The sequence below is a fragment of the Balaenoptera borealis genome (assembly GCF_965194805.1).
Source record: "Balaenoptera borealis genome assembly, chromosome: 16".
In the NCBI taxonomy this organism is placed as follows: domain Eukaryota; kingdom Metazoa; phylum Chordata; class Mammalia; order Artiodactyla; family Balaenopteridae; genus Balaenoptera; species Balaenoptera borealis.
Window position 1 is genome coordinate 87,622,118 of NC_138872.1, and position 25,351 is coordinate 87,647,468.

Sequence of the window (25,351 nt, forward strand, 5' to 3'; positions counted from 1 at the left end):
ATGCACAGTCAAGCCTTTTGCCTGTTTTTCCATTGAGTCGTTTGCTTTGTAAATGTACTGACTGTAGGAGTGCTTAGGGGTCCCCAACCCCCGAGCCGCAGACCGGTACCGTGGTTAGGAACGCCCCAATGTGTGCAGGTCTGTTTCTCTTCGGTCAGGAACCAGGCCACACAGCAGGAGGTGAGCGGCGGGCGGGCGGGTGAAGCTTCATCTGCTGCACCCCATCGTCGCTCACAGGACCGCCTAAGGCCCCCCCACCCCACCCCGTCCGTGGAAAAATTGTTCTCCACTGAACCGGTCCCTGGTGCCAAAAAGTTCGGGGACCACTGCTTTATGTGATCTGTGTGTGTGTGTGTGTGTGTGTGTGTGTGTATAGAAAGAAAGAGAGAAAACGCGAATACCTTCTCTCTATACAGTGTGTGGCTTACTTTTCACTGTTCTCATTGCTGTTTTTGGATTAATAGAAGTTCTTAATTTTGAGTCCAATTTATCGAATTTTCCTGTGTGGTTACCTCTCTTTGTGTTTTCTTTAAAAATTCTTTGGTTGCTTCGATCAGAAAAATACGAAAGCTTTATTGTCTTGTCTTTTACATTTATGTCCACCATCCATCTGAAATTTGTGGTGTGGGAGAAGAGTAGGGTGAAGAATAACACTCTTCTGGATGGACAGCCAGTTGACGGGTCACTTTTAGAAAAGGCCACCTTTTCCTCCCCGAGTGGCACAGTCAGTCGGCTGTACGTGGGCAGGTCTGTTTCTCTTTTCTGTCTCCTTGGCTTATTATCTGTCCTTAAACTCCCACTTCCTTCCAGTGAGTGTGGACAGAAGACAAGAGGTGGGAAGGCTGAGCCCTGGAGGATCCACCTTTCAGGAACGGGGAGCTGTGGGGACAGAAGAAGGACTGGGGTGGAGGGTTGGTGGGCGGGAGAACCTGGGATTGTGGGCTGTTCTGGAAGGCCGGTGTCAGGGCGTTTCAGGGTGCATGGAAGCTGCACATTGACCCGGGAAGGTGAGGGCTCAGAACTCTGCAGAGTGGGGTTCACGGTGGCCTTGCCAGTGGCGGGTGTTGTCCGGGGGAAGCCGGGTGACGGTGGGTTTGAGAGACTGGGCAGAGAGGGATGCTGTGGTGGCGGGTTGGTTGGTTTGTATAGAGGGAACGAGAGAATTGGGATGGCATCTGGAGGGCAGACGTGCAGACAAGATGGGTCTCCCTGGAGGGCAGGAGATGCTGTGAGTCGCACGCTCGTGGGATGGTCGGGGGGGGGGCTGGGGGGCTGTGCGTCCTTAATGCGGGGAGATGGGACCAAGGGCCTGCCTCACCGTGGGGCGCGGAGAGTCACCCGCTGCAGCAGAGGGAACGCACGGGACACCGACACAGAGGCGGGCGGGCGGCGGGCGCGATGGCCGGCACTTAGAGAAAGTCTTCGTTCTGTTTTCTCAGGGAAGTACAAGCAAGACCGACCAGCTGAGCCTGAGGTTGGTGAAGGCAGAATGACGTGAAGTAGTTGTCAGAGGTGGAGGGGACCAGGGGGTGCAGTGTGGTGGCCACTAGGGATTGCTGTCCTGAGTTTAGGGGTGGGCCAGCCGGCCTGGTGGTGTGTCTGTCCTCAGTGACAGTCGTCTGCGCTGGTGGAGCAGATTCGTCAGCTGACTGCAATGGCCAGGACTCGGGACGTGAAGATGTGTGTAGAGGGGCGATTGTTAGGGTCGACTTGGGGGTGGGGGTGAGAGGGCGAGGAGGAAGTGGAGTCGGTGGTCTGTGGGGTGCAGGGCCCGAAGGACGGGACCACAGCAGAGCCGCAGTTCCTGGACAGAGTCAGACCCACTGCCCAGGTCTGGGGCAGGCACGGGGCGGGGAGGGGCAGGAGCTGGAAAGGCAGATACCAGGGGTCGTCTTTCTGACTATTGAGATCGGCAAGGTTGTGAGGTAGGTGTGCCAGGGAACGGCAGTGAAGCAGGAGCTAAAATTGTAGGGAATTAGGCCAAATCTTGCTGGTTCTCAAAGCTCATCCAGTCCTGCACCACTTCGGCTTCCGCCGCCACCACCCTGACTTCTTACTGTTGGTATTTTACTGGCCGCCGCCTTCTTTTTTTTTTTTTAATTTTAATTTTAATCAATTAACTTATTGGCTGCGTTGGGTCTTCGTTGCTGCACGCGGGTTTTCTCTAGTTGCGGCGAGCAGGGGTTACTCTTCGTTGCGGTGCGCGGGCTTCTCATTGCGGTGGCTTCTCTTGTTGCGGAACACGGGCTCTAGGCGTGTGGGCTTCAGTAGTTGTGGCTCGCGGGCTCAGTAGTTGTGGCACGCGGGGTCTAGAGTTCAGGCTTAGTAGTAGTGTGGCGCACGGGCTTAGTTGCTCCACGGCATGTGAGATCTTCCCGGACCGGGGCTCGAACCCGTGTGCCCTGCATTGGCAGGCGGATTCTTAACCACTGCGCCACCAGGGAAGTCCCCTGGCCTTCTAATGGGTGTCTCTAGTTACGTCCTGGTGACACCCCTCCCGCCCCCCAACAGCATTCCACGTGGCAGTAAAACATCAGCCAGGTCAAGGGGTTTTGCTGAAAACCCTCAAGTGGCTGCCCATCAGAGAGAAAGCTAAACTCTTCACAGGGAGGGGCCTATAGCGCCCGTTGTTTCCACCCCACCCCTGCCGTGTTTTCCCCCTCATCCTGCCCCTGCTGCTCATACACTTGCAGGCCATGCGCCTACCCCAGGGCCTTTGCACCTGCTGCCCCTCTTTCTGGAGCACTCGTTGTTCAGGTACCTCAGCAGCACACTCCCTAACGTGTCTTTATGTCTTTTCATAAATGTGACCTTACTGGCCGCCGTGTCTCCCGGTACAGGTCTGTCCCTACCCTCTGCCTTGCTGTTCTCCGTTTCAGTCAGGCCTGGCCAGTGCATCCCCTCTCTCCTCTCGCTTGAGTGGACGGGGCTCAGGGCAGCGTGTTATGACTAGTACCTACACGGTGTGTGGTCAGTGTCGCCCGCTGAGGGCGTGGCTCAGTGGCACAGGGAGAGCTGTTGTGCAGCATCTGGAGGGTCCTTCACCCTCACTGGCAGGGCGGGCCCTGCGGGGTCCCCTTTGAGGCTGCTGTGCTCACGTGGCTCCGAACGGCAACTCCAGGTGACTGTGAGCTTGCGTGTCTGCCACCTCCTGCCCAGCGCTGCCCTCCTGGCTTTAGATGCTCCTTGAGTCCCGCATTTAGGGATCATCTCTTCCGACGTGGCACTTACGTTTTGTGTCGGTTCCATTTGTACCATTTGTCTTTCCAAGTTGCTTTCACGTCTCTGGGAGCAGTTTCTGGACGTCCAGCGGCGACCTGACGTCTCCAGCTGATGGAGGTCTTCTCGGGTGTGCCCCCCCCCCGCCCCCACTGGGGCCAGTCAGCATCCCGAGTGTCTCTTGCAGGGCGCGTGCTGCTTCCCGTGATTAGCTTACTGTCCTGTGTGTGCAGGGCCCCCGTCCTTGCTCTGAGGGGGAGGGGCAGAGGCTCTGACGGATGGGCGTCGTTCTCCCCGCGGGTCGGCCTGTCTGCTTGCCCATGTGCTGGACCTGGCACTTCCACACCTGGGAGGAAGGAGGGAGGAGGCGAAGGAGAGGCCAGCATTTTATTTGGTTAACTTTTTAAAAAGTTTTCAGTACCAAAAAAAATACGTTTTCATTTAGAGCATTTGACAAAGTAGAAGGAAAAACCAGAACAGATGAGAATAAAGGTTTCCCATAATCCCCTGCCCAGTGAAAGCCACTGGGCCTGTGTTGGCTGGCTCAGATTCTTCCTGACGTTGATATGTATGTAAAATACGTGCTTTCCTCGATGCGGGTTTTAGGGGAATGTAACACTATGTGCACCGTTTGGTTTGGGTCTTTCTTATGTTTAAGCTTCTGTGACCTTCTTCTGTGTTAAGTGTTCCTTTAAAACGTAACTTTTGGGCTGTGAACTACTTTCTTTATGAATACTTTATTTAGCCAAGCTCTCGTTAGATATTCGTTTTCATCCTTTTTATTCATTAGTCTAAATAATGCTCTGGTTGATACACGTGCCCCCAAGTCCTTGTTTGCAGCCCCTTATTATTCCTTTAGGAGAAATACTTAGAAGTGGAATTGTCCAGAAAGTACGCTCATTTTAGAAGCCAACAATTTTTGAGCATTTATTTTGGGCCATGTGCTTTTATATACACGTTATCTGGTTTAATACTTAAAAAGGCCCTTTGATCTTCTAGAATAAAACACAGGAGAAAATCTGTGTGATCTTAGGTTTGACAATAATTTTTTTAGATATAACACCAAAAGCACAATTCATAAAAGCAGAAAATTGATAACTTTGCCTCAGCCCGTGTGGCAGGAGGGTCTGACGGAAGCAGGCACTGGGCCGGGCCGGGCCCGGTCCACGTGGGCTGGGGTCTGCTTCCATCGCGAGGAGCCCCGCAGCGTCTCAGGCCAAGCTCCAGGGAAGGGGCGGGTCACTGAGCCAGGCGGACGCCACTTCTACGGCCTGGTCAGAGCGATGTGGCCTTTCAGTTGGTTGGGCGACTGCTGGTGGAAATGCCTGTCAGTGTTTATTTGTAAGTAGTGCCTGGTGGAGGGGTCACTGGCGTGCAGTGCGGTGCTGACGCCTCAGGGTGCAGCCCTTTGGCGCTCTGCCTGCGACACGGCCGTGTCAGGAGAAGCGGCGCCCTCTCTGCCCCCGCCAGAGGCAGCCACCCTCCGCCCTCTTACCGGACGTGAGTCTTGCTGGCTCAAGACTGGCTCTAGGACGCGATTGTGCCCTTAGGTGCGACCACAGCCACGGCCACAGCTACTGACGCCACAGCAACGCGGCTGGACCTTCGGGATGCTGAGCAAAGGTGCCAAGTGCGGGAGACGCCCGTCTGCTCCCCTGTTACTGCGGAGCGGGGTTTGGGGTTCTGACGCGGCTCAACTGTCCCTTCTCCCGGTTCGTGTTTGGGCGGTACCCAGTGTGGACTCTCAGGAATAAAGCTAAGAACATCCCTGTACACGTCTGTTGGAGGACGTGCGTGCTTCTGTATCTTGAGCACACCCGAGGCCCGGCCCGGCCGCATGTCCATCTTGATGAGAAGTTGCCGGTTGCCGGTTGCCCGTCCAACGGTTCCGGAGCTCGCGTCCCTGCAGCGTTTGGGATTGTCTTCCAGCCCCCGGGTAGGTGTCCAGTGGCGTCTCCTTGCGATTTTCCCATGCATTTTCCTATTAACTGATCACGCCAAGCACCTTTTTATGTGCTTGTTGGGCATTCAGATCACGGCTTTTGTGAAGTGCTCTCAGTGTAGCTGTTAATTACATATTTTTCTGTCTATTCGTTCATAATCTTTATCCATTTATTCTGTCTTTTTAAAAATTAATTTTTAGAGAGGCTTTTAATAGCTTAAGGAAATTAGCCCTTTGTCTGAAAATATGGTTTCCCAGTTTGACATTTCCCCTCTATTTGGTTATAAATTTTTTCTTCCAGACATTCATTTTTAATTTTTTTCTAGTTGAATACATGAGCCTCTTCTCTTAGTGCTTCTATTTTGTTTTTGTATGAATGTGGAAGAGACTTCCTCTTTCCTAAGTCATCAGAATTTTCTCCTGTACTGTCCTCCTTCATGATTTTATGTTTTATGTCTAAAACCTTTGATCCACCGAGACTGTCTTTTGACAGGAGCCATGAAGTAGGGTTTCACTTTGTTTTTTCCGGAGAGCTTCCCAGTGGTCCTGATGGGATTTTATAAATAACAAGCCTCCTTTCTAAGCCATTTCCTACATGTATTTGAGTCTGCATTAGGATTTTCAGTTCCATTTCACTATTTTGACGTGTGATAACACCACCATGCTTTAGTTATTGTAGCTACAGCTGTTTTAATTACCCAGGCTGCCAGGTCCTTCTTTCTACGTTTCAAACATACTGAGTCCGCCCAGAGCCGGTGTGGGCCGGTGCTCGCTCGCCGTCAGCAGGTGGGCCTGAGGACCGCCCCCTCCCCTCAGAAAACAGAGGGCAGCACAATCGTCGTCCGTGGCAGTGGGCAGGCTGGCGGGGCTCAGGTTCCTTCACTTCCTTTCCTCGGGCTCCATCACGGGACAGAGTGAGGGCCGCGCTGAGCGGTGTGACTCCTTGGAGACCCCCGGCGGCCTCTGGCATCCTCGTGCGTCAGCCCCCCAGCCTCTGCGGCCGAGAGGGCAGGAGTGGAATCGCTCCCGTCTCCCTGTGGACGTTCCCAGTGGGCAGGGGCATATGTGCGTGTGCACCACGCTGGGTCAGGTCCCCAGGGCTTCAGAAGCACACTGGCCGAAGTGGGGGCACGGCGTCCTGGCATCTCGGTGCCCCTCCCAGGGCACCCACCCACCCTAGGAAGCCTGACAGCGGCCACTGCTGCCAGTGTGTGCTCTCAGTGGCGTTCCCTTTTTCCAGTGCTGAGGAGGCCCCTCTCAGCCTGCTGTCCACAGGTCTGAGTGGCCTGGGCCCTGGGGGCAGGCAGCTGGCAGAGGCTGGCGGGCGCACCGCCCTCTCCTGCTGCAGCACACGTCCTGTGCATCTCCTGGCCCTCGGGTGCCCTGGTCTCTTGGTCGGACGTCTGTTTGGCTCTTTGTTCGTTGAGAACGGATCTGCTGCCCCTCCTGGGTGTGGGGTGCTCTGCCGGGACCTTGTGTGGCCGTTGCCCTCCTGCACACAGCGTCTGATGGGACAGAGACGGTGGCGCGTTGCATGGCAGGAAGCTGAGGCGCTCCGGCGGCGTCTGCGCCTGGAGGGGGGCTGGGCAGGAGGCAGGGTCCCGCGGGGAGGCGTCTCTCAGAGGAGACCTGAAGGGACAGAGGAAGGTGCGGCGGAGAGACCAGTAGGGAAGAGCAGGGAGGCCCTGGAGGCGGGGTCTGTGCCCTCCTGAGGGAGGCTCAGTCTGGGGGAGCGGCCGCTTGGTGACTGTGCCCCCGGCTGACTTTCCTCCTCCCCTCCACACTCAGCCGTGGGAGGTCCAGGCTGGCAGCAGGCCAGGGGAAGGCCTGCGGGGCGGGGCAGGTGTGGTCCAGCCTGCCTAGGCCGGCCCTTCTGATTGCTGCCTGGAAGCTGGGGTGCAGTTGGGATCTTCCTTCTGTAAGATGCTTCCCAAGCACTTCATATTATCACTTAAATGGGACCTTTTCTGCTCCTGTGATGAAGCGTGGGCTCAGCCAGAGCCCGGCTCCTGGCTTGTGTGGCTGTGTGGCTTCGGGATGCTAATCGCGTAGACAGATGGCCACCTGGAAGTCCATTTCCTCTGAAGAATCTGTGTGGAGAGAAGCACTTTTCTTTGTCACCGGCCTGTTTTCTCCTCTTGCTGAGTACTCTTTGCCCGCTGGGATTGCCGAGCGGGGTGGTAGGCTCCTTCGGAAAGCCGGTGGCCCTGTGTGCATGAGAGGGGCTCTTGGGGAAGGGGGCTGACGCACCGCTTTCACCTTGGCGGCTCTTCCTCAGCATTTGCGGGGCACCCGCAGGGTATAAGCGCAGACAGTGCCGCACTGTCCTCCCAGAAACACAGGAAAGAAACCCTGCTTTGTTGTCTCCACTCCCGTGGGCTGCGTCTCCCGGGGGGCACGTGCGCACCAAGCCCCACACAGGCCAGCGCCTCTGGGTCTTTGCCCCGCCCCACCCCCCGCCCCCTGCCACGAAGGTGGATCCTCTTTCTGAGTCAGACTGTTCCGGGAAATCAAAGTAGAGCCCCGGCATCAGCGGGCTGGGTAGTTTTCAGTGAGGAGCCAACGTGCAGACGAGGAAGGACTCTTCCCTGGTTTATCTGAACATTGCTTCGTTTCCGCCACGCCCACAGGTGTGGATTCACATCAACAGGTGTGGTTCACATCCACCTACTCTGAATGCAGAGCTGCGATGGGTCCTTTGTGTACCTCATCTCCTTGAGTTTGTGTAAGAAGCTCATGAGGTAGGGATTTCTGTCCCGATTTGTAGGCGAGGACATTTAGGCATGGAGACACCTGTAGAACGCTCCACTCAACAGCCAAATGCACGTTCTTCTCCAGCTCACAGGGAACGTTGTCCGGGGCAGATCATATGTCAGGCCACGAAATGTGCCTCATTTAAAATGTTCAGAAGCATACAAAGTATGTTCTCCTACCACAGTGGAATAAAATCGACAGACTTTTAGCTAGACTAACCAAACAAACGTGAGAGACATCTCTTATTAGTAAAATCAGGAATGGAAGTGGCCTTATATAAACATGAAGAACTATGTTAAGAGAATGTTATGAACTATTGTTTGCCAACAAAGTAGGTAATCTGGATGAAATGGACAAATTCCTAGAAATGCACAAAGTATCCAAACTGACTCAAAAGAAATGGAAAATCTGAATAGACCTATAATAGGTCGTTAGCCACCAAAATATTTCCAACAAAGCTTCACCTTGAATTTTACCTTGCATTTACAGAAGGAATTAATACCAAAAAATAGAAGAGGAGGAATCACTTCCGAATTTATTTTACAGTGCTGAGATAACTTCAAAAGAATAAATGTGGGACTTCCCTGGTGGCGCAGTGGTTGGGAGTCCACCTCCCAATGCAGGGGACATGGGTTCGAGCCCTGGTCCGGAAAGATCCCACATGCCGCAGAGCAACTAACCCTGTGCGCCACAACTGCTGAGCCTGCGTGCCCTCAACTCCTGAAGCCCGTGTGCCTAGAGCCCGTGCTTCACAACAGGAGAAGCCACCGAAATGAGAGGCCCGTGCACTGCAATGAAGAGCGGCCCCCACTAGCCGCAACTAGAGAAAGCCCGTATGCAACAATGAAGACCCAACGCAGCCAAAAATAAATAAATCAATTAATTAATTAAAAAGAATAAATTTGGATCCCTGCCTTAAACTGTATGCAAAAATTAACTCAGGTGGATCAAAGACCCAGATGCAAGAACTAAAACTCTAAAGCTCTGCGAAGAAACATTGGTGTCAGAGATCTTTGTGACCTTGGGTTAGGGGGTAATGGTTTCTTAAATATGATACCAAGCAAAAATATACACAAGTATCTTTATGCACAAGCAAAAAAAAAAAGATTAGTAAAATGGACTTCATTGAAATAGAAAACTTAAATTCATCAAAGGACCCCATCAAGAAATTGAAAAGTCAACCCACATAAGGGAGAAAATATTTGCAAAGTATCTGATAATGGTCTGGTATCCAGACTATATAAAGAATTCTCACAATGGAACATCAAGAAAACAACCCGATTAAAAAAATGGACAAAGTACTTGAATAGACATGTCTCCAAAAAAAATAAATGAGTGGCCGATAAGGACATGAAAAGATGCTCAGTATCACTAGTCCTTAGAGAAATGGGGCTCAAAGCCATGAGATATCACCTCTCACCCCTTAGGGTGACTGCTTTCAAAATCATAGAAAACAAGTGTTGGTGAGGGGGTAGAGATTGCCACCCTTGTGCATGGCTGGTGGGGTGCAAAATGTGTGGGTGCTGTGGAAGCCGGGGTGGCTGGAGCAGATGTCTGCACACCCACACTCTCAGGAGCATTATTCACAGTAGTCAAGAGCTGGAGGCAGCCCAGTGTCCCTTGAGAGGTGAGGGTGAGTGGACAAATAAAACGTGGTCCCTCCGCGCGGTGGGTGAGTGGACAAATCAAACGTGGTACCTCCACACAGTGGAATATCACTTATCCTTTAAAAGGAAGGCAATTCAGACACTTGCTGCAACATGGATGAACCTTGAAGACATGATGCTCAGTGAAATAAACCAGTCAAAAAAGGACAGATATGATTTCACTTCTGTGAGGTCCCTAGAGGAGTCCAATCCATAAAGACAAAGTACGAGGGTGGGTGCCAGGGGCTGGGGTTCAGGGGGAGTTAGTGCTTAATGGGGACAGCATTTCAGTTTGGGGGAGTTGAGTTCTCGGATGGTGGTGATGGTTGTACAACAATGTGAATGTACTAATGCCACTTGTTTGGATGTTTAGAAATGGTTAAAATTTTATGTTATGTGTATTTTACCACAAAAAGGGCAAAGGACTTAAGTAGACATTGCTACAAATGTTTAAGAAGCACACGAAGAACATTAAAACTACAATGAGATACACCTTTATACCCACTAGGATGGCTAGCATGATAATGATATGTCATACATAACAATAAAGTTGCATGTATAATTATATGTCATTGTACGATACTTTTTGTAATAATAATTTTAAAGATGGAAAATAAAGAGTATTGGGTGAGGATGTGGAGAAATTGGAACCCTCACAGATTATTGGTAGGAATGTAAAATGGTACAGCCACTGTGGGAAACAGTCTAGCAGTTCCTCAGAAGGTTAAACGCAGAGTTAATATGACCCAGCAGTTCCACTCCTAGTTATGTACCCAGGAGAACTGAGAACATATGTTCACACAAAAACCTGCGTTTGAGTGTTCATAGCACCATTATTCACAACAGCCAAAAGATGGAAAGAATCCAAATGCCCAGCAACCGATGAATAAACAAGTTGTGGTCCATCCATCCAGTGGAATATTACTCATCCGCAAAAGAAATGAAGCAGTGGTACATGGTAAAGTAGGACGAACCTTGGAAACATTATGCTAATTGAAAGAAGCCAGTTGGAGAGGGCCATGTAGTGTATGATTCCAGTAAGACGAAATGTCCAAAGTGGGCAAATTCCTAGGCACAGAAAGCAGGTTGGTCGGGGCCAGCCGCTGCGGGGGGTGGGAACGGAGAGTGACTGCTGATGGGGCAGACAGGGCCTCTGTCTGCGGTGATGAAAATCTTCTTGAATTAGTGTCGATGTTTGGACAGTGTTGCACATATACTAAAAAACGACTGAATTGTTCACTTTAAAATGGTATAACGGTAAATGTTATCTCAATTTTGTCTCAATTAAAAATGAGTCAGTTCTTCAACAAATGGTTTGTAATGTTAGCGCCTGAGAACCGAGTGAGGCTCAATGAGAAGGCGCCCTCAGAGTAACCTCATTTCCTTCAGTGTGAATGGGGCGGGGGGCAGGGGCGGGCTGGCGCCCAGGAGGTCCTCTGGCCCCAGGCACGCGGCGGGCGTCGACAGCAGTCTGAGCTCCGCTGGGGGACTCAGGCCGCCCGCTCGGGCTCCACCAGGCTCCTTCCCTCCCGTGTGAGCCGGCTTCTCAGTCGCCATTTCTCCCTGCCATCTCCCACTTGTGCAATTTACTGTAAAGAGGTCATTTCAGAGAAAGTGGTCTTTCAGTCAGAAGCTCTCAGTATCTGATATGCGGGGTCACGTTCATGATGAACCCAGGGCCACACAGGAAGCCAGCGAGGGGATTATCTTGTCTGGGGCGGGTCTCATCTTGTCTGGGGCGGGTCTCTGATAGGGAACAGGTCTCGTCGTTTAAGCGGTCTGTGGGCAAGGCGAGGCTGGGCCTCTGAGCAGGTAGGGGCTTTCAACCCTCCGTGTGCACTTGGTGGCACTGGCTTGTCTCCTTCCCAGCTCTGGGGCAGCCGGCCTGAGGCTCCACGTGGCCTCGTGCTGTCGGGGCCGAACCCCGTGAGTGAGGAGGACATCCGGGGGACCCGCTGGGGGTGAAGCCGCACACACGGTGGAGGGTGGGCAGCTGGCAGAGCCCGGGCGGCCCGCACCCCCGGCACGTCCCAGGACACTGTCTGTCCTGCGTGAGCTCCTTGAAGCCGGTCACCATTGTCTCCTTTGCCTGGATTGGTGACTGACACACAGGAGGCGCTCGATTCGCATTGATTGGCCACGTAAGCAGGGAACCCGTGGCTGCGAACGTGAGCCGGTGCTCGTGACCAGCGTAGGGTCATGACGGAGAGACCTGAGCTCGAGCTCTCACTGCCTCACTGACTTGCCTCCAGAACCCGGGCGTCCCGTGTCCAGCGGGGATGACGACGGGACCTAGCTGGTCCAGGTGGGCAGTGTTAAACAGGTGTGTGTGTATCCGGGGGAGGATGGCGGTGTTTGCTGGATGCTGCCGGCCCCGGCGGCGACGCAGTGAAGGTCTCTCGTCCCATCTCCCGAGGGTCCCAGCGTGCATCCCACCCTTGCCGGGTCCTGCTTGTGTGTTTGGGCTCCTCCTCTTTCTTCTCTGAGTCTGACGGTGGCATTGGTGGCTTCCCGTGTCACCTGGGGTCCGACAACAGGAAGCCGGGGCGCACCTGTTCGCAGGCGTGGGGTACATTCCGGTGTCCTGTTCTCAGAAAGAGATGCACCGGTGAGCGGGAGGGTGAGCGGCCACGACAGTGGCTCGGGACGTCTGCTGTCCATGCTGCGTTTGCTGTGCCGGATCTGCTCGCCGGCAGGCGGGCCGTCCTGGTATCAGCGCCGCAGCGGCCCTGGCAGCCGCGCACACGGCCCTCTCCGCGGCTCTGTTTGCGGGGAGACACCGCCCACGGACGCCGCTGGAGACGGCGCTGCCTTCCCGCTTGTCACCGTGCCCGGCTTGCCTGGGGACCCGAGGCTGCCCCCGGGACCTGAAGGTCACGGGCTCCTCCTCCGCGCTTGGCGGTGGGACCATGTGACATGTTTGGTGCTGCTGTGGCCGTCCCCACGGCTGGCTAGGCTCCTTTTCTCCTCCGGAAATTTCAGAGAAGTAAATCAGTATTCGTAATCACAGCAGACCTTTGTTTTCTATGCCCTCTATTCACACACTTCCAATTGTCGACCAGAGTCTTCTGAACATCGTTGAATTTTCACAGCTGCTCTGTTACTCCTGTCCTGCCCAGCACCATTCACTCAAAACGCCCTGTTGGACGTACAGACTTACCAACTTCCGAAGAGAAGTAGAATTACCGCATGGATGTCAGTGTCCCTGACGTGTTCTTTCCCCGAAGTCGGGTCTGCGTGGAAAACCAAACCTCAGCTGGTTTGGGGTCCTTGTGGAGTCACTAGGCTGGGGATGGGGACCCCCGCCTTCCTGTTCTTGGCCCCACCCCGTGCACTCCCGGGTCCAGGCCCCCGACCCCCGCGCGACCTGGCTGACTGGTGGGCGGGTGGGTGTGGGTGGGCCTGCCTCTCCGGCCCCGTTAGCCTTGGTGTGGGTTTCGCCCTGTGCTGGAGCCTTCATGGTTTTCCTGTTGCCTTTTCTTGAACCCCGTTTGGTGTTTGCTTCGTACCATAAACTGGCCATTTCAGCGGGGAGGCGCCCCCCTCAGCATCGCCACCTCCCTTGTGCTCGTCCCCCCTTCAGACTTGACACCCACTCTTGGCGCTCGCCCGGGGCCCCTGGGTGACACCTCTTCCAGGAAGCACCCCGTGCCCCTCCCGCCTGACCTCCCTTCCCACTCCTGGGGCCACAGCCTTGCCTTGTCACTAAGTGAACTGCAGAGATTTTCTGGAGCGCCCGGCAGCAGTCCATAAGAAGGTGCCCACAGCCAGGTGAGAGGCGGCCCGCGAAAATTACTGGGAGATTGGACGCGGAGGGCCTGCCATGTGTCGGAGAGTCTCTTAGTTTCTTAACAAAGTGCCTTTTTCTGAGGAATCTTGAGGAGAAACTGTCAGTGTCCTCAGGTCCCCGTTGCGCACTGGCAAGCGGTGGAGGGCGGACGTGAGCCCAGCTGCGGCTGCCGCCTCTGCAGTCCCGGCCACAGCCGCCCCCGATGGCCGCCACCACCCAGACCCGCTTTGGCGCGCCTGGCAGCACGCGCGAGCTGAGGTCAGGAGCCCGGCCCCCGGCCCCCCCTGCGGTGTGAGCGGAGCAGTGCGGGTGCTCCAGCTCCCCGACAGGACCCGCCCTGCCTCGTAATGGTCGTTTCTGTCTTAGTCGCTCTTAAAGTTCAAGAGGAAATAAACCGAGGAGAGCTGGCCCTTCTCCAGGCAAGTGTCAGCCCCCCGGGGCCCCCGCGCCTGTGGGGATGAAGTGGGATCAATGCGTGAGCAGCTCTGTGGACACGGCAAGGCTGAGTGGATGCTTGACTAAAACGATGCAGGAGGAACTGGTAACTTAAGTTTCCTCCTTCACTCTCACGCTTCCAGCACGGAAGTGCCTTAGAGGTGTTGGTGAGAGCGGCAGCGTTCAGAGGGCGTGTGGCCGTGCTGGCCTGGCGTCACCTGCGTGGAGGGTGGCTCCTCCCCCGGGGGGGTCCCCACGGCTGCGCGCCTGGCGGAGGCTCCTCTTCCGGCGGGGACAGCGGAGCCGCGGGATGTAGTGGATGGCAGCGTCCCGGGAGGGCGCCTCACCCAGCGGCCTGTTGATTTCTTGTGCTCTGGTTGAGGACAGCAACGTCGATGGGAAAGTAAACAGGCGGAATGGGCTTTGTTACCCAGGAGAAGGACCGTCGCGGGGACAGGTGTGGCTCGAAGGCGTGGAGGGCGCTGCTGGTGAAGGTCTGCACGTTGGGACCCTCAGCACCAGCGTTGCTGGTTGGGCTCTCGGGCGACTCGGGGGGACGGGGTGAGCTTGGGCCGTCTCACCTTTACCGCTGGCCGAGTTCACAGGCGCCGTTGGAACTCGCCCACCGTGCCACCCCTGCGGCCTGGTCCTGCCCTTTGACCTCCTGCCCTTGGGCCGGGCGGGGCTCAGCTCTGTGCCCGCCCGGCTTGGCTGTCCTTCTGAGGCAGCCGTGCTCCTTCCCTTCCCTCCGGCTTCCTGCATCCGCCGTGCCGTGTTTTATTCTTCTCCTGTGCTAGATGGTGAATTCCTTGAGGACGGGAGGTGTGATCTTGTAAAAATCTTTTTCTTTTTGTCTTGTTTTTATATCCAGCTAAGCCCAACGCTGGATCCACAGGGCGCTCAAGAGAGCAAAGGCCTGAGCCCCAGCATCTCAGCCTGCCCTCGCCCGACTCCTGGGCGCTCGCCGGTCCCTGCTCCGGGCAGATCAAGGACATGCAGGGTGTAGTTCGTTTGCTTTTCTCACCCCGTAGGGTCTGATTTTTGGTGATCATTCCGTATCTAAAGGGCTGCGTTTGAGCTTGAGGTTTGGTTCCGTGCCCCTGGGGGGAGGTAGATGTGAAGTCCAGCACCGACGGAGGGCCCCCCACGACACGTGCATGGCAGCGTCACCCCACCCCGCCCGCGTGTGGGGACCACCTCCAGGAGTCCTCAGGGCTGCTTCCGCCACGTGCTCCCAGCCGCGGGGCCCTCCTTGGTCTCTCGGGGCGATGCAGTGGTGGAAGGTCCTGACCTGGGGTTGTGACGGGGACCCCACCCGGAGCTGGGCCATCAGAAGTCACAGGTGTGCCCCGCGGTGGGACCTACTGTGTGTCCCTGCCACCACCCGCCCCCCCTCGGGCACCTCTCGTTGGCACCGAGCGCAATGGTCAAGGCCCTTTGCGTCCGCGTCCCCCCGCGGGGAAGGGGCTGCTGTGCTGCCTCGCACTCGTGCAGCTGGAGCTGCGGGCTCTGGGGCACCGTGTCCACGTGCTGCTCTCGCTGCCACGTCCCCTTCCGTGTCCCTCCTGTGGGCTGTCTGCGCTTCGTGGGTGTGGAAGTCCAGGCCTCCAGAGGGACAGGGCTCTGAGGGCTGGGCCTGGAGCCGACGTATCCTTGCTGCTGGTCTGCTGCTTTCTCGTCAACACCACGACTGGCCAGGTGTAAAGGCAGACGCTTCTGGAGGCCCTAGACTGCCCACCTCTTGTTTTTTGACCCTCCCTGCCTTGGAGCGCAGACCACATTCTGGCTTAGTGTTTGGTACTTGGGGCTCAGTACCTAGTACCGGTGGCTCAGTGCTTGGTCCCTGAGGTGGACTGCTTAGTACTGGGTACCCAGGGTTTAGCACTCAGGACTTGAGGCTCAGTATTCAGTGACGCTGCCTGGACCGGGCCCTGGCGCGTCCCTCCGGAGCTGTTTTAAGCACGTGTTTAGCCACGTTACCCTGTTACGGGGCTGCTCTGGGTGTTTGAAGCTTGTTTACTTTTTCGCATCCTGACCTCATCTGTCCCAGACCTCTTTGCATCCCTCGGGACCCCTCAGTGAGGTGCACGTGAATGCCCCCGGCGTGCCCCTTCCTCTCCCTTGGTGGAGGTGGTTGACCCCGGCCTGCACCCCGTGCTCCTGACTCCCTGGGGGTGGGTGTGGGTCTGCCTTGAGGCGTTTGCCGTCCTTGACCCAGGCAGGGAGACAGTGGGTCTGGAAGGACAGAGACGGCTGTGCTGCGGGGGCAGCCCGACCCTCAGCATCATCGGCCACGTGGAGCTCTGCGACCCTGGGATGGCCACTTAGCTGCCACCCAGCTGAAGGAGGAGGGGGAGTCGGATGGGACATGGGGAAGAACACCGGGCCTGCTGCTCTGCGGGCTCTCCCCCGCCGCCCTCGTGCCCACGCAGCCTGGCTTCAGAACCACCCTGGGCAGGTCCACGGAGGCTGCTGCCACAGGGGGCCTGGAGGCTGTGGCATCTGTTCAGACCAGAAACAGGAGGATCGCTGGGCTCCGGATGTGAGCGGGTGGGGCGCAGTGTGAGGGGACGGTGCATCGGGTGGCGCTTGTCTCGTTGGTAAGGGGTCCCGTGTCAGCAGCGCCCAGGGCCGGCCAGGCTGCTACGAGCTTCTGTGCCGCTAGCTCCACTTGGCGGGGCGGGGAGGGGACCGACCGCCAGTGGGCGGAGGCCTTTCCGGACCTTACATCAGGCAGAGCGCAGTGACAGGCAGCCTGTCTCTGTAAAGGACCCGCCGGTAGTAAATAGTTCTGCCTTTTCAGGCCACAGAATCTCTGTCACAGGAAAGCAGCCGCAGATGCCACGTGAGGAGCGGGTCGGGCCGCGTTCCAGCCAAACTGTATTTCCAGAGCAGGCGGCGGACAGTTTGCCGAGCGCGGTGTAGAAGGTCCCTCTCCCTGGGTCCGGCTTGGCTGTCCCGTCTGCAGGCCGTGTGCCGGACCCGCGTCCTCAGGGACGCTGTGGGGCTTAGCGAGATGGTGCACGTGAGAGGTCAGAAGGTCCCCTCCGCTGCATGGGGCGTCTGCGCCACCTGAGCGCCGGGTCGCCTTAGTTACCCGTCCACCGTCTTCCCCCCGGGTTGTGCTGAGAGCTGGAGCTCGAGGGTCCAGGGCAGCTGCTCTGCAGGGTCTGAGGGGCCGACTTGCCCTCTGCTCCCTGCCGTGCCTGTGTCCTGAGTCCCGGGGGCCCCCTGGGGTGGGCTGAGGGCATCCTGCTGTGAGCCTGGCAGCCAGCACTGGGGAGCTGCAGCCGGCCTCGCTTGGGCTCCTCACCCCGGAATTTGGAGTCAGCCCCACCCACCCGTGCGGTTACAGGTTGGTAACGGATCAGCAAAATTGGATTATTCATTATGGTTGCGCTTGAATTGAAATTGCAAAGGGTAGTTTGCCTCCTCACATTTCAAGGTCAGATGAGAGTATTTACTGTGTGGCCTCTGTTTATCTGGGAATGCAGATTGAATTTGGCGATTCGAACCGATGAGAAGTTCGGAGTTGGGCGGAGGAGAGATGGCGGGGAGGCCGGCTGCAGCTCCCCAGCCTGCCCCTCGCCGTTCCTTTGATTGGTAATTACTTCATCCTTTGTCTTTCTCATTCTCTTGTTTTGTTTCCACTGTTTGGATTTCTTATTTTTTTCTGAGAAATGTGTAATGACACTTGGAGGCATTTAGGGTTGGAATTAGATGCTGTATGTGAAGACGGCTGTGTGCCACGCCGGGCCTGGGCGTCGGGGGTGACGGGGCGAGGCTCACGGCTCCTCTCCTAGGCGGCCGCTCCTGAGTCTGAGCGGGACCCAGAACGGAGGGGCTGCCCACCTCCCGCCCTCCTGTCTCCCCGGTCCCCTTCCTTCTCCCCACACACGCCGAAGCTACCCCTTGACCAGACTGACGGAGCCCAGGGTCCCATTGCTGCGCCCAAGACCTGATCTCAGCCTTTGGTCCAGGCTGGCCGTGCGGTGAGAGGGTGCCCACGTGTGTAGTCGGGGTTCTGGTCTGAATAAGAGCCTGGCTTGTGTCCACCGGCTGTGTGTGCCCCATCCGGGGATAGGGATATGGTAGCGATGCCCCTTCCTCTCGGGTTGTGTGGACACAGCAGGACCCAGGGGTGCACGAGCGTGCTGGGCACCACGGAGCTCCCAGCTCCTGACCTCTGCTTTCTTCTTTAGTCCCGTGTGAAGCTTCAGAAAAGGAGACGGTGGTACGGATCTCAACCAGCTCTTTTTCAAGGCGGTCTCTCGCTGGACGCGGCTTCTCTGCTTAGCTGGGTGCAGATGGTGGGTCGTGCCGCTGCGCCCCGTTAAGGCAGCAGCACGGGGGCTTCACCGTGTGCACACTTGGCATGTGCTTTGCGCTCTGCACGTGCCTTGAGAGTGTCCCCGCCGGCCCGTTAGGCAGAGAGCAGTGGCTGCCCTCTTATCGCTGAGGAAATGGAGGTTCGGAGAGTTTTCTGCAGCACGTGACTCCGACGCTGAGGCACTCGTGCCCGGGACTCAGGGCTGCGGTCGCTCGTTCCCGTCCAGAAGCAGCGGCGGGTTTCCGCTCCCGTGATTGTGCTGCCCCCGGGGCACACCCAGGCTCTGCGTGGCAGCAGCCTCTCTGGGCAGGGGCGTGGGAGCGGGAGCGGCGTGCCTCGGCGCCGACCCCCGCCACCTGGGAGAGTCTTTCCGGAACCAGTACCTGGCTCCATCTGACCGTCCGCCCTGCCCTGCCGAGCTGCCGCGTGGCTCCTGGCCAGGCCCGTGGACACGGCGGGCGTGGCTCCCTGCGGCTGAGTGAAGCTGGGTCTGGCCTTGGCCTGGGCTGTCCTTCGAATGCAGGAGGCTGTGGAGTGGCTAAAGGGGAGCCTCGTGACAGGTGAGGTTTGTATGTTCGGTCAGGAGGGGTGATGGGGGAGCAGGCAGCCGAGGGGGCCAGTGAGGAGGGGCGGCCTGGACCAGGTCTGGGGGTGCAGACGCGGGGAGCCTGTGCTCAGCGGGCATGGGGCTGTCAGGTCTGCGGAGCCCTGGTGGAAGGGAAGGGGGGCTGTCGGGGGTGAGTCCGGGGCTCACCGGGCGCGGCTGTCAGTGGTGGCGCCCTTGGGGGCAGGGGTGAGGGGGGTGGAGCGGGAGCAGGCAGACCCCCGGAGGTCGGGGGCAGCGTCCAGCCCTCCCTCCCTGGTGGGGTCCTGTCCTTGCCTCCGTGTGGAGCCCACTTCCGGGTTCCTTCAGTCCCACCTGTTTCCTGTGCTGATCTGGGTGGGTTCTCGTCGTCTCGAGACCCCATTCGGATACTGACCCTTCCTGGTCTGTATCTGCAGCAGCTCCCTTAGAGGGTCTTTGCTCCAGAAGCGGTTCTGTGCGGGTGGTGGCCCTGCCCACCCTGGCCCCTCTTGTCTGTGGCCCACGCCCACCCTGGCCCCTCTTGTCTTTCCCACAAATGCATCCTGCAAAGCGCCGAGATGAGGCACGGCTGGGCGAGCACACGGGTCCCGGCTGCGGGCGGCCTTGCTGCCGTTTTGCTGTTGCGCAGCTGCCCGGGCTGCCTTCAGGACCGGAACGTGGGGACCACCAGAGGGCCCGTGGGCTTCGTGCAGGATGGCGCGTGGGGCCTCTGCTCCCGCTGCTGGCACCATAGCCCTGCTTCCTTAGAAAACCACCAGGGCCTGTGCTCAGGGTGCTGGTGGAGAGAATTTGGGGAACCGAAGCCTTGATTGGAGGAAACGGGAGGTGCGGGTACGAGGGAGGCCGTGTGGCCCCCCCTTGCCGGTCAGCGTGTGGTCTGCTGCTTTGCGGTGCCCCTCCATCCACTGTTTCTCCGCCAGGCCATGGCTTCCAGAAGTAAGCGCCGAGTCTTAGCAGTGAGGAAGTCTGCGTTGCGTGGGCACCCCCAGCAGTGCAGCGCCCCTGCCGGTTCCCTCCCGAGGAGGCGGCCAGCCCGTAGCTGAAGCCCTTCTGGCTGGAGGCCGGCCGCTCTCCAAGCAGCCCTTCCCATCCTCGGGCAGCTCTGAGAGAGATTTCTCACCGGGATCTGGCCACCTGGAGGCCAGCTGTGCGTCCTGTGTCCTCCGTGCCCCTGCCCTGTCCTTCACAGCCAGTGAGTCACGAGCGTCCTCACCGTGCCCTTGGATGGCCTGGCACCCACGGCGCTGCAGCCCCGGGGCTCCGTCTGGCCGGGTCTCATCCCTGCCGGTTTCTCCCCACTTCGCCTGCCGCCACAGGGCGTCTTGGCAGCCCTGCCCATCGAGCTGGTGGTGACCTTGCTCTCAGCTGAAACCCTGACCTCCGTTCGGTACGTGCTGCAGCTCAGTCGTGTCCCGAGTCCACGCACGCCAGCCACAGCCCCGTGCCGTGTCGGATCAGCCGGCTCTTGCCTGCCCTTTTCTGCTCTGCCCTGTCCTTTCCACGGCCCTTCCTTTCGCTCTCTCCACAGGCGGGCGTGGAGAATTTTCAGTTTCGGAGGCTTCCCTGAGGAGCTGTGGTGGCACCAAGGCCCGCTGTCCTCCTCCTCCGGGTGGCTCTGTGGCCGGCCTCGAGCCCTCACGCCCCAGACAGACACACACACAGTGAGTCACCTACTTGGTGGTGGCTTGGCTTGTCCCGCCTGGTGGCCGGGGCACACGGGGCACCGAACTGGAGAGACTGGAGGTCGGGCACCGTGTCCTGGTCGGGGCGGAGGGGCCTCGAGTCAGTGGCAGTCCCCGAGGCTTGATCACCTATCTGTGGGACGGGGACACTTGGAGAGCACGTGTGTGGTGGGTTTCATCTCTGCTCCTCAGAGCCCCAAGCGTAAGGAAGCCTTAGGGACTTGGCAGAAGTGTGAATTAAATTTTATTAATATCATCCTAGTTTCCTGCGAAAGTGTAGCCACCAGGAATCAGTGTGCACGTGCAGTCGTGTCCACATCTTAACCCGCAGGGCGCCGGGTGGGTAACCACGGGCTCTCGGGGAAGTACTCTTGGGCAGTCGTCAGAAATAAAGGACTTGCCTAATCCCGTGTGTCCGCGTGAACGTCTCGACCACATGTCACCGACCGCAGGTTTGCTCGCCTCAGAGCTGTTCTTGGTTTGAACGTGGGCCCGGCCACGGCTGCCGGGTGTTTCCGCCCCCGTGCTGCCCTTCCAGGCAAGACTGGGCGCCAGGCCCCCGGCCCACACCAGCTCGGAGCGAGGGCTCCGCACAGCGGGGCGGTCCTTCCTGGGGTCGGTTGCCCCGCCCCGTCCGCGTGCTTCCTAGAGGCGCTGGCCAGCCCTTCGGGCCTCCTGCCCCGCAGGCGAGTGTCACGGCACGCCCCTTGGCACCGGGATGCCGTGGTGGCGGCTGGAGCTGGGAGGAGGTGGATGTGGAGGGCGGGCGCGCCGTGTGGGGGCCGGGCGGAACCGCGCTGAGAGGGAGAAGGTCGTTCAGGTGTTGCCTGCGGCTTCACAGCGTGCGTGTCCTTTCATCCTTCCTTGAAAGTGGATCTCCTTAGGCTGGAGGTTTTCTGATGAAGATGACATTACAGTGGGCTGCAGCGGCCCGTCACAGCGCAGAGAGGGGTTCTCAAAAGCTCAGGCCTTACTTCCTTCCGCAGACGCCAGCTCAGAAAGGTACTGATGGATGAACGTGCCGTCGTCTCCTCTGAGAACTGAGGGTTTCATTTTGAACTCCCAGAGGTTCACGGAAATGCCACTGACCTCGGGGTTCAACGTAAGCACGGAACCAGAGGTGTAGTTTCTTATGGGTTTTCTCCTCTTTACTTCACAAGGAAGGCCGCGATTGAACGAGAGGGCGTTCCGCAGGGAAGAGGCGGCCGTGTGGTGCTGGCGCTCTGGGTCGGGCCTCCAGGGCTCGGGGACCCACAGGCCTCTGTTCGCAGAGCGGTGGCCGCCGGGCCTGCGGCCCAGGCTGCAGGAGGCCCTCTCTGGAGAGGCTGCAGGTGTGCTCTCACCCCCCAGCACACGAGGACAGGGAGGGCCGCCCGTTGGCGGGTGTTGTGAAAAACCACTTTGGGACACTTCGGGGGGAGTTCTTGGAAACGTCAGAAAACCACACTCCTGTGGAAGACCAGGCCCTGTTTGCGCCAGTTCATCCACCCCTTGTCCCCCGAGGCCCGGCTGTTCACGGCCCCTCCTCTCCCGCCCACCGGGACGTCCCCACCCTGCGGGGTCACCCCCTCGAGCGCACCCTGAGCTCTTGCCGCTCCCCCGAGAACCTGTAGACCAAAGCCAGCGCCTCCTGGGCCGCCCCCCGCACCTGCGTTGTTCTCAGAGGTCCTCGTCTCTGCTCGCCGCCTTTTCCCCTCTCGCTCTCTCCTGCCCTCTCCACGCGGCCCTTCTCGGTTGCTCTTCCTCCCCTTTCTGCCTGCGCCCTCTGGCCCCTCCTGGCCCCTGGCGCACGCCCGGCGGCTTCAGACCCCCTCGTGCTGCCCTCCTGGGCGGTGCGGCGCCCTCTCACGTGAACAGCGCCTCTGCCCTGCTCTGCTCTAGCCTCTGGGGCCTTCCCTGCTTTCCCTCCCTCCCGAGCTGGTCACGGATTCGCCGCTTCTCGTCCGTCTTCTGCCCGTGGCAGTCCTGCGCTCCAGCCTCCCTTTCCCAGCTCTGCTTCGCCAGCCGGCGGCCTTTGCGGCCCACGCGGAGGGGCGCCGGGGGGAGAGCCGCAAGGCCGTGGGGAGGGAGGCCTGTGCCCCGTCCTCCTCCCGGAAGAGGGGCTCCTGCCGCTTCCTTTCCTGCCGGTGGCGCTGGGGCAGCCCTTCCCCTCCCGGCAGCACCGACTCCGGCTGGCTCAGGCCCGACAGCAGCGGTGCCCCCGCAGAGGCGTGGGTCCCGCTGCTCCAGATGGAACGGTTTCAGGGCACCCCAGCGGCCCCCTGAAGTCATCCGGGCGCCTCTTTCTCCTCTTCCCTTTCCAGTGCGCCGCGCCACGCCGCGTGGGAAGCCTCTGCTCCGCAGAGCGCACGCCGTCTCTCCCGAGACCCACATGGATCAGGACGAGAGCCTGGGGGCTGGGCCCGTGGTGCCGCTTGACCCCTGCTGTCTCTCGGGGCTGGGCCAGTTTGTCGCCGGGCCTCAGGAGAGTCAGAGCCAGGCTGCGGCGGCCCAAGCAGCGCTCTGTGGGCAGTGCCAGCAGCACCGCCTCCTGTAAGCTGCCCAGGTTGGATTTTTAGGTCTCGTTCAGCTTTAAGAAAAACTGAGTACTGATGGAACGTTAGGCCTCATGGCAGGCCTTGGAACTCGGGGTGACACGGGGCCAGCGAGCCTGAGGATGGAGCGCCTCCACTGGAGACCCCAGGAGACCCCAGCCCGGGCCGAGCGCCACTCGGGCCAGCCTGCCAGGGGGCTGCCCTCCCAGAGCTGCTTGCTGGTGCCTGGGGTTGGGTGTCCTCTGCTTCATTGCCTCCCATCTTGGTTTCTTGAAAAGCATTTCACGCGGGGAAGGACAGGTGGTTTTTCTAAGCAGGCAGGAGCTTTGCCCACCTGGGCCAAGCCCCAAGCCCCTAAAGGCTCGGTCGTCTCCTGTGGGAGCTGCTGGACTTGTGACTGGTGCTGTGTCCTGCACTTGACATACTTGTTCTTACAACATCTTGGGCCTGGTCTGGGGCCTCAGGCCCACCCGCATTTTAGGGGCCCACACGGTGAGCTGGTGGTGACAGGCCAGGTGCAGGTGAGGTGTGCCCTGGGCCAGGCCACAGGAGTCGGGGTCTCCAGCTCTCTGCAGGTGGACAGCAGTTCCCTGTGGCCTTCATACCTGCCCTCGGCGGGGAGGCCTCCAGACCTCTGTGTGGGGACACTGTGCTCCCGAAACCGTGGGTCTTGGGGTTCGTCAGTTCCCACCAGGGCTGTCCCCAGAAAGCTCGTGCTCAGAGCAGCCCCGTCCCCTGCAAGCTGGTCTTGGCTGCTGCCACCTGGCCTCGGCAGCTTGGACAAGGGAACCCGAGTTCCTCTACTTAAATCACACGACGGAGCAGTGATTCAGAACGCTATGCACTTGCCCACCTGAAGTCAGTGATTCCAGAGTCGATTTCACAGTCCTTGATTATTAAATTAGTCTATGAATAGTTTTAAATTGAACTAGAATTCAAAATGGTCTCTTTAAATGTCTGTTTGAATAAATACTTGTTTTGTTTTATTCTATTTTACGTCTTTGGTTACGAAGCACGTAGAGGTGGCAGGGGCCCTCGGCCAGCTGTGCAGGGGGACTCGCTCTTAGAGGAAGGCTTTCTGAGGCGGCTGCGAGGGGTGAGGCGTGGGGCCCCTGGGTGAGAACGCTACTCGGCTCCGAGACCAGGCGTTCTCTGAGTCTCTTACAAAGTCCCGCCCACGTTTACTCTCAAATTATAGTTAGCTGTTTAAAGAATTATACTAAATTACGATAAAAAATAAGCCCATACTCACTCAGATGTGAAATAGAAAAAATGAGCACAGCGGAGGCCACCTCCAAAGAAAGCATTGTCTGCCATCCCTGTGGATTAAGGTTTTCTTGAAATCGTGTAATCAAAGCAAAAAAAGAAATAATTGGACGCCAGGAATGATACAAGATGCAGGTGGTGTTGTCTATAGCCCCTCAGCTCCAACCTTTATATTTTCGAAGTCATCTCGTTGTCATTGGGCGTCACCCCAGCTAAATGTTACAAATAGCACCTTGTAATATAATCCTGATAAGATCGCAAAAGAAAAATACAGAAGCAGAATATTAAAGGTTTGTCTTGGAAAGAGGTTTCCTCTGCTTGAAAGAATGGCGTGGACACGGCATCTTCGGCCCATGCTTCACGGTTCGCCCGCCCACCCGCCCGTGGGGTTAGCGCCTCCTTTTCCTGGGGCGTCCTCCCTCCCGGGAGCTCTCCTGATCACCGTCCCCTCAAAAAGCCGGGGGGTGTCTACGGGTGGGCACCTCCCGTGTAGGTGGGGCAGGACGCGGGTTCCTGAAGCCTGTGTGGGAACAGGCCGGGGCAGAGGACGGTCCCTACAGGTTGTGAAGGACTGATGGAGTTTTGAGGGAAAGAGCGGCAAAGACCAAACTCTGAAGGTGCCCTGCCAGGAAGCTGGCATATGAGCCCGTGGGTGCCCACCCGATCTGCAGTCTGAGGGACGGCTTGGTGGCACCGGAGGCTGCCCAGGCGAGAGGCTGTCACGGTAACCGGAGAGCAGCGTCAAGTGTGTGAACTGACGCAGGGCGCTGGCCGCGTGGAGGGAAGCGGGTGCCCCAGGGTCTGCCCCCTGCTCTCAGAGCTCTGCGGGGGCTCGACTCTGCAGGACGTCTGTGGAAGAGGCCCACCCTGGGCTGGTACTTGACGTCCCCGCGCCGCCGCACAGAGCTGCGCATCTGTGGCCGACTGCGGTTCGGATGGGAAGTGCCTGCCCTGGTAATTTAACTCATTCAGAGGCGCCCTCCCGAAGCCCGCGCTGCTGGCAATTTTCCCCATTGTGTGTGGAGTTGAGCTTCCCTCCCCCGCGCCTTCCGTGTTCTGGGATCACCCTGGGCGGCTCTTTGAAATCCAGAAACTCCTGAAAGGCTTTAAGTAGCTATTCAGAAGTGAGGAAGTGACAGCGGGCTGGTTGCACGTGGGGCTCTATTT

The 25,351-nt window shown here is 58.1% G+C and overlaps 1 protein-coding gene across 7 annotated transcripts in view; it reads left to right on the top strand.

The window, feature by feature from the left end:
• MAD1L1 (mitotic arrest deficient 1 like 1) overlaps positions 1–25,351 on the top strand; it is a 330,462-nt gene that overhangs the window by 127,124 nt on the left and 177,987 nt on the right. Inside the window, exon 1 of one of the 7 annotated variants that reach the window (XM_082360974.1) lies at positions 17,319–17,389. The exons of the other annotated variants lie outside the window; for them this stretch is intronic. Coding sequence (XP_082217100.1) covers positions 17,334–17,389 — 56 coding nt within the window. The 5' untranslated portion in view covers positions 17,319–17,333. Of the gene's footprint in view, positions 1–17,318; positions 17,390–25,351 lie in introns of those variants that run through there. 7 annotated transcript variants of the gene reach the window in all.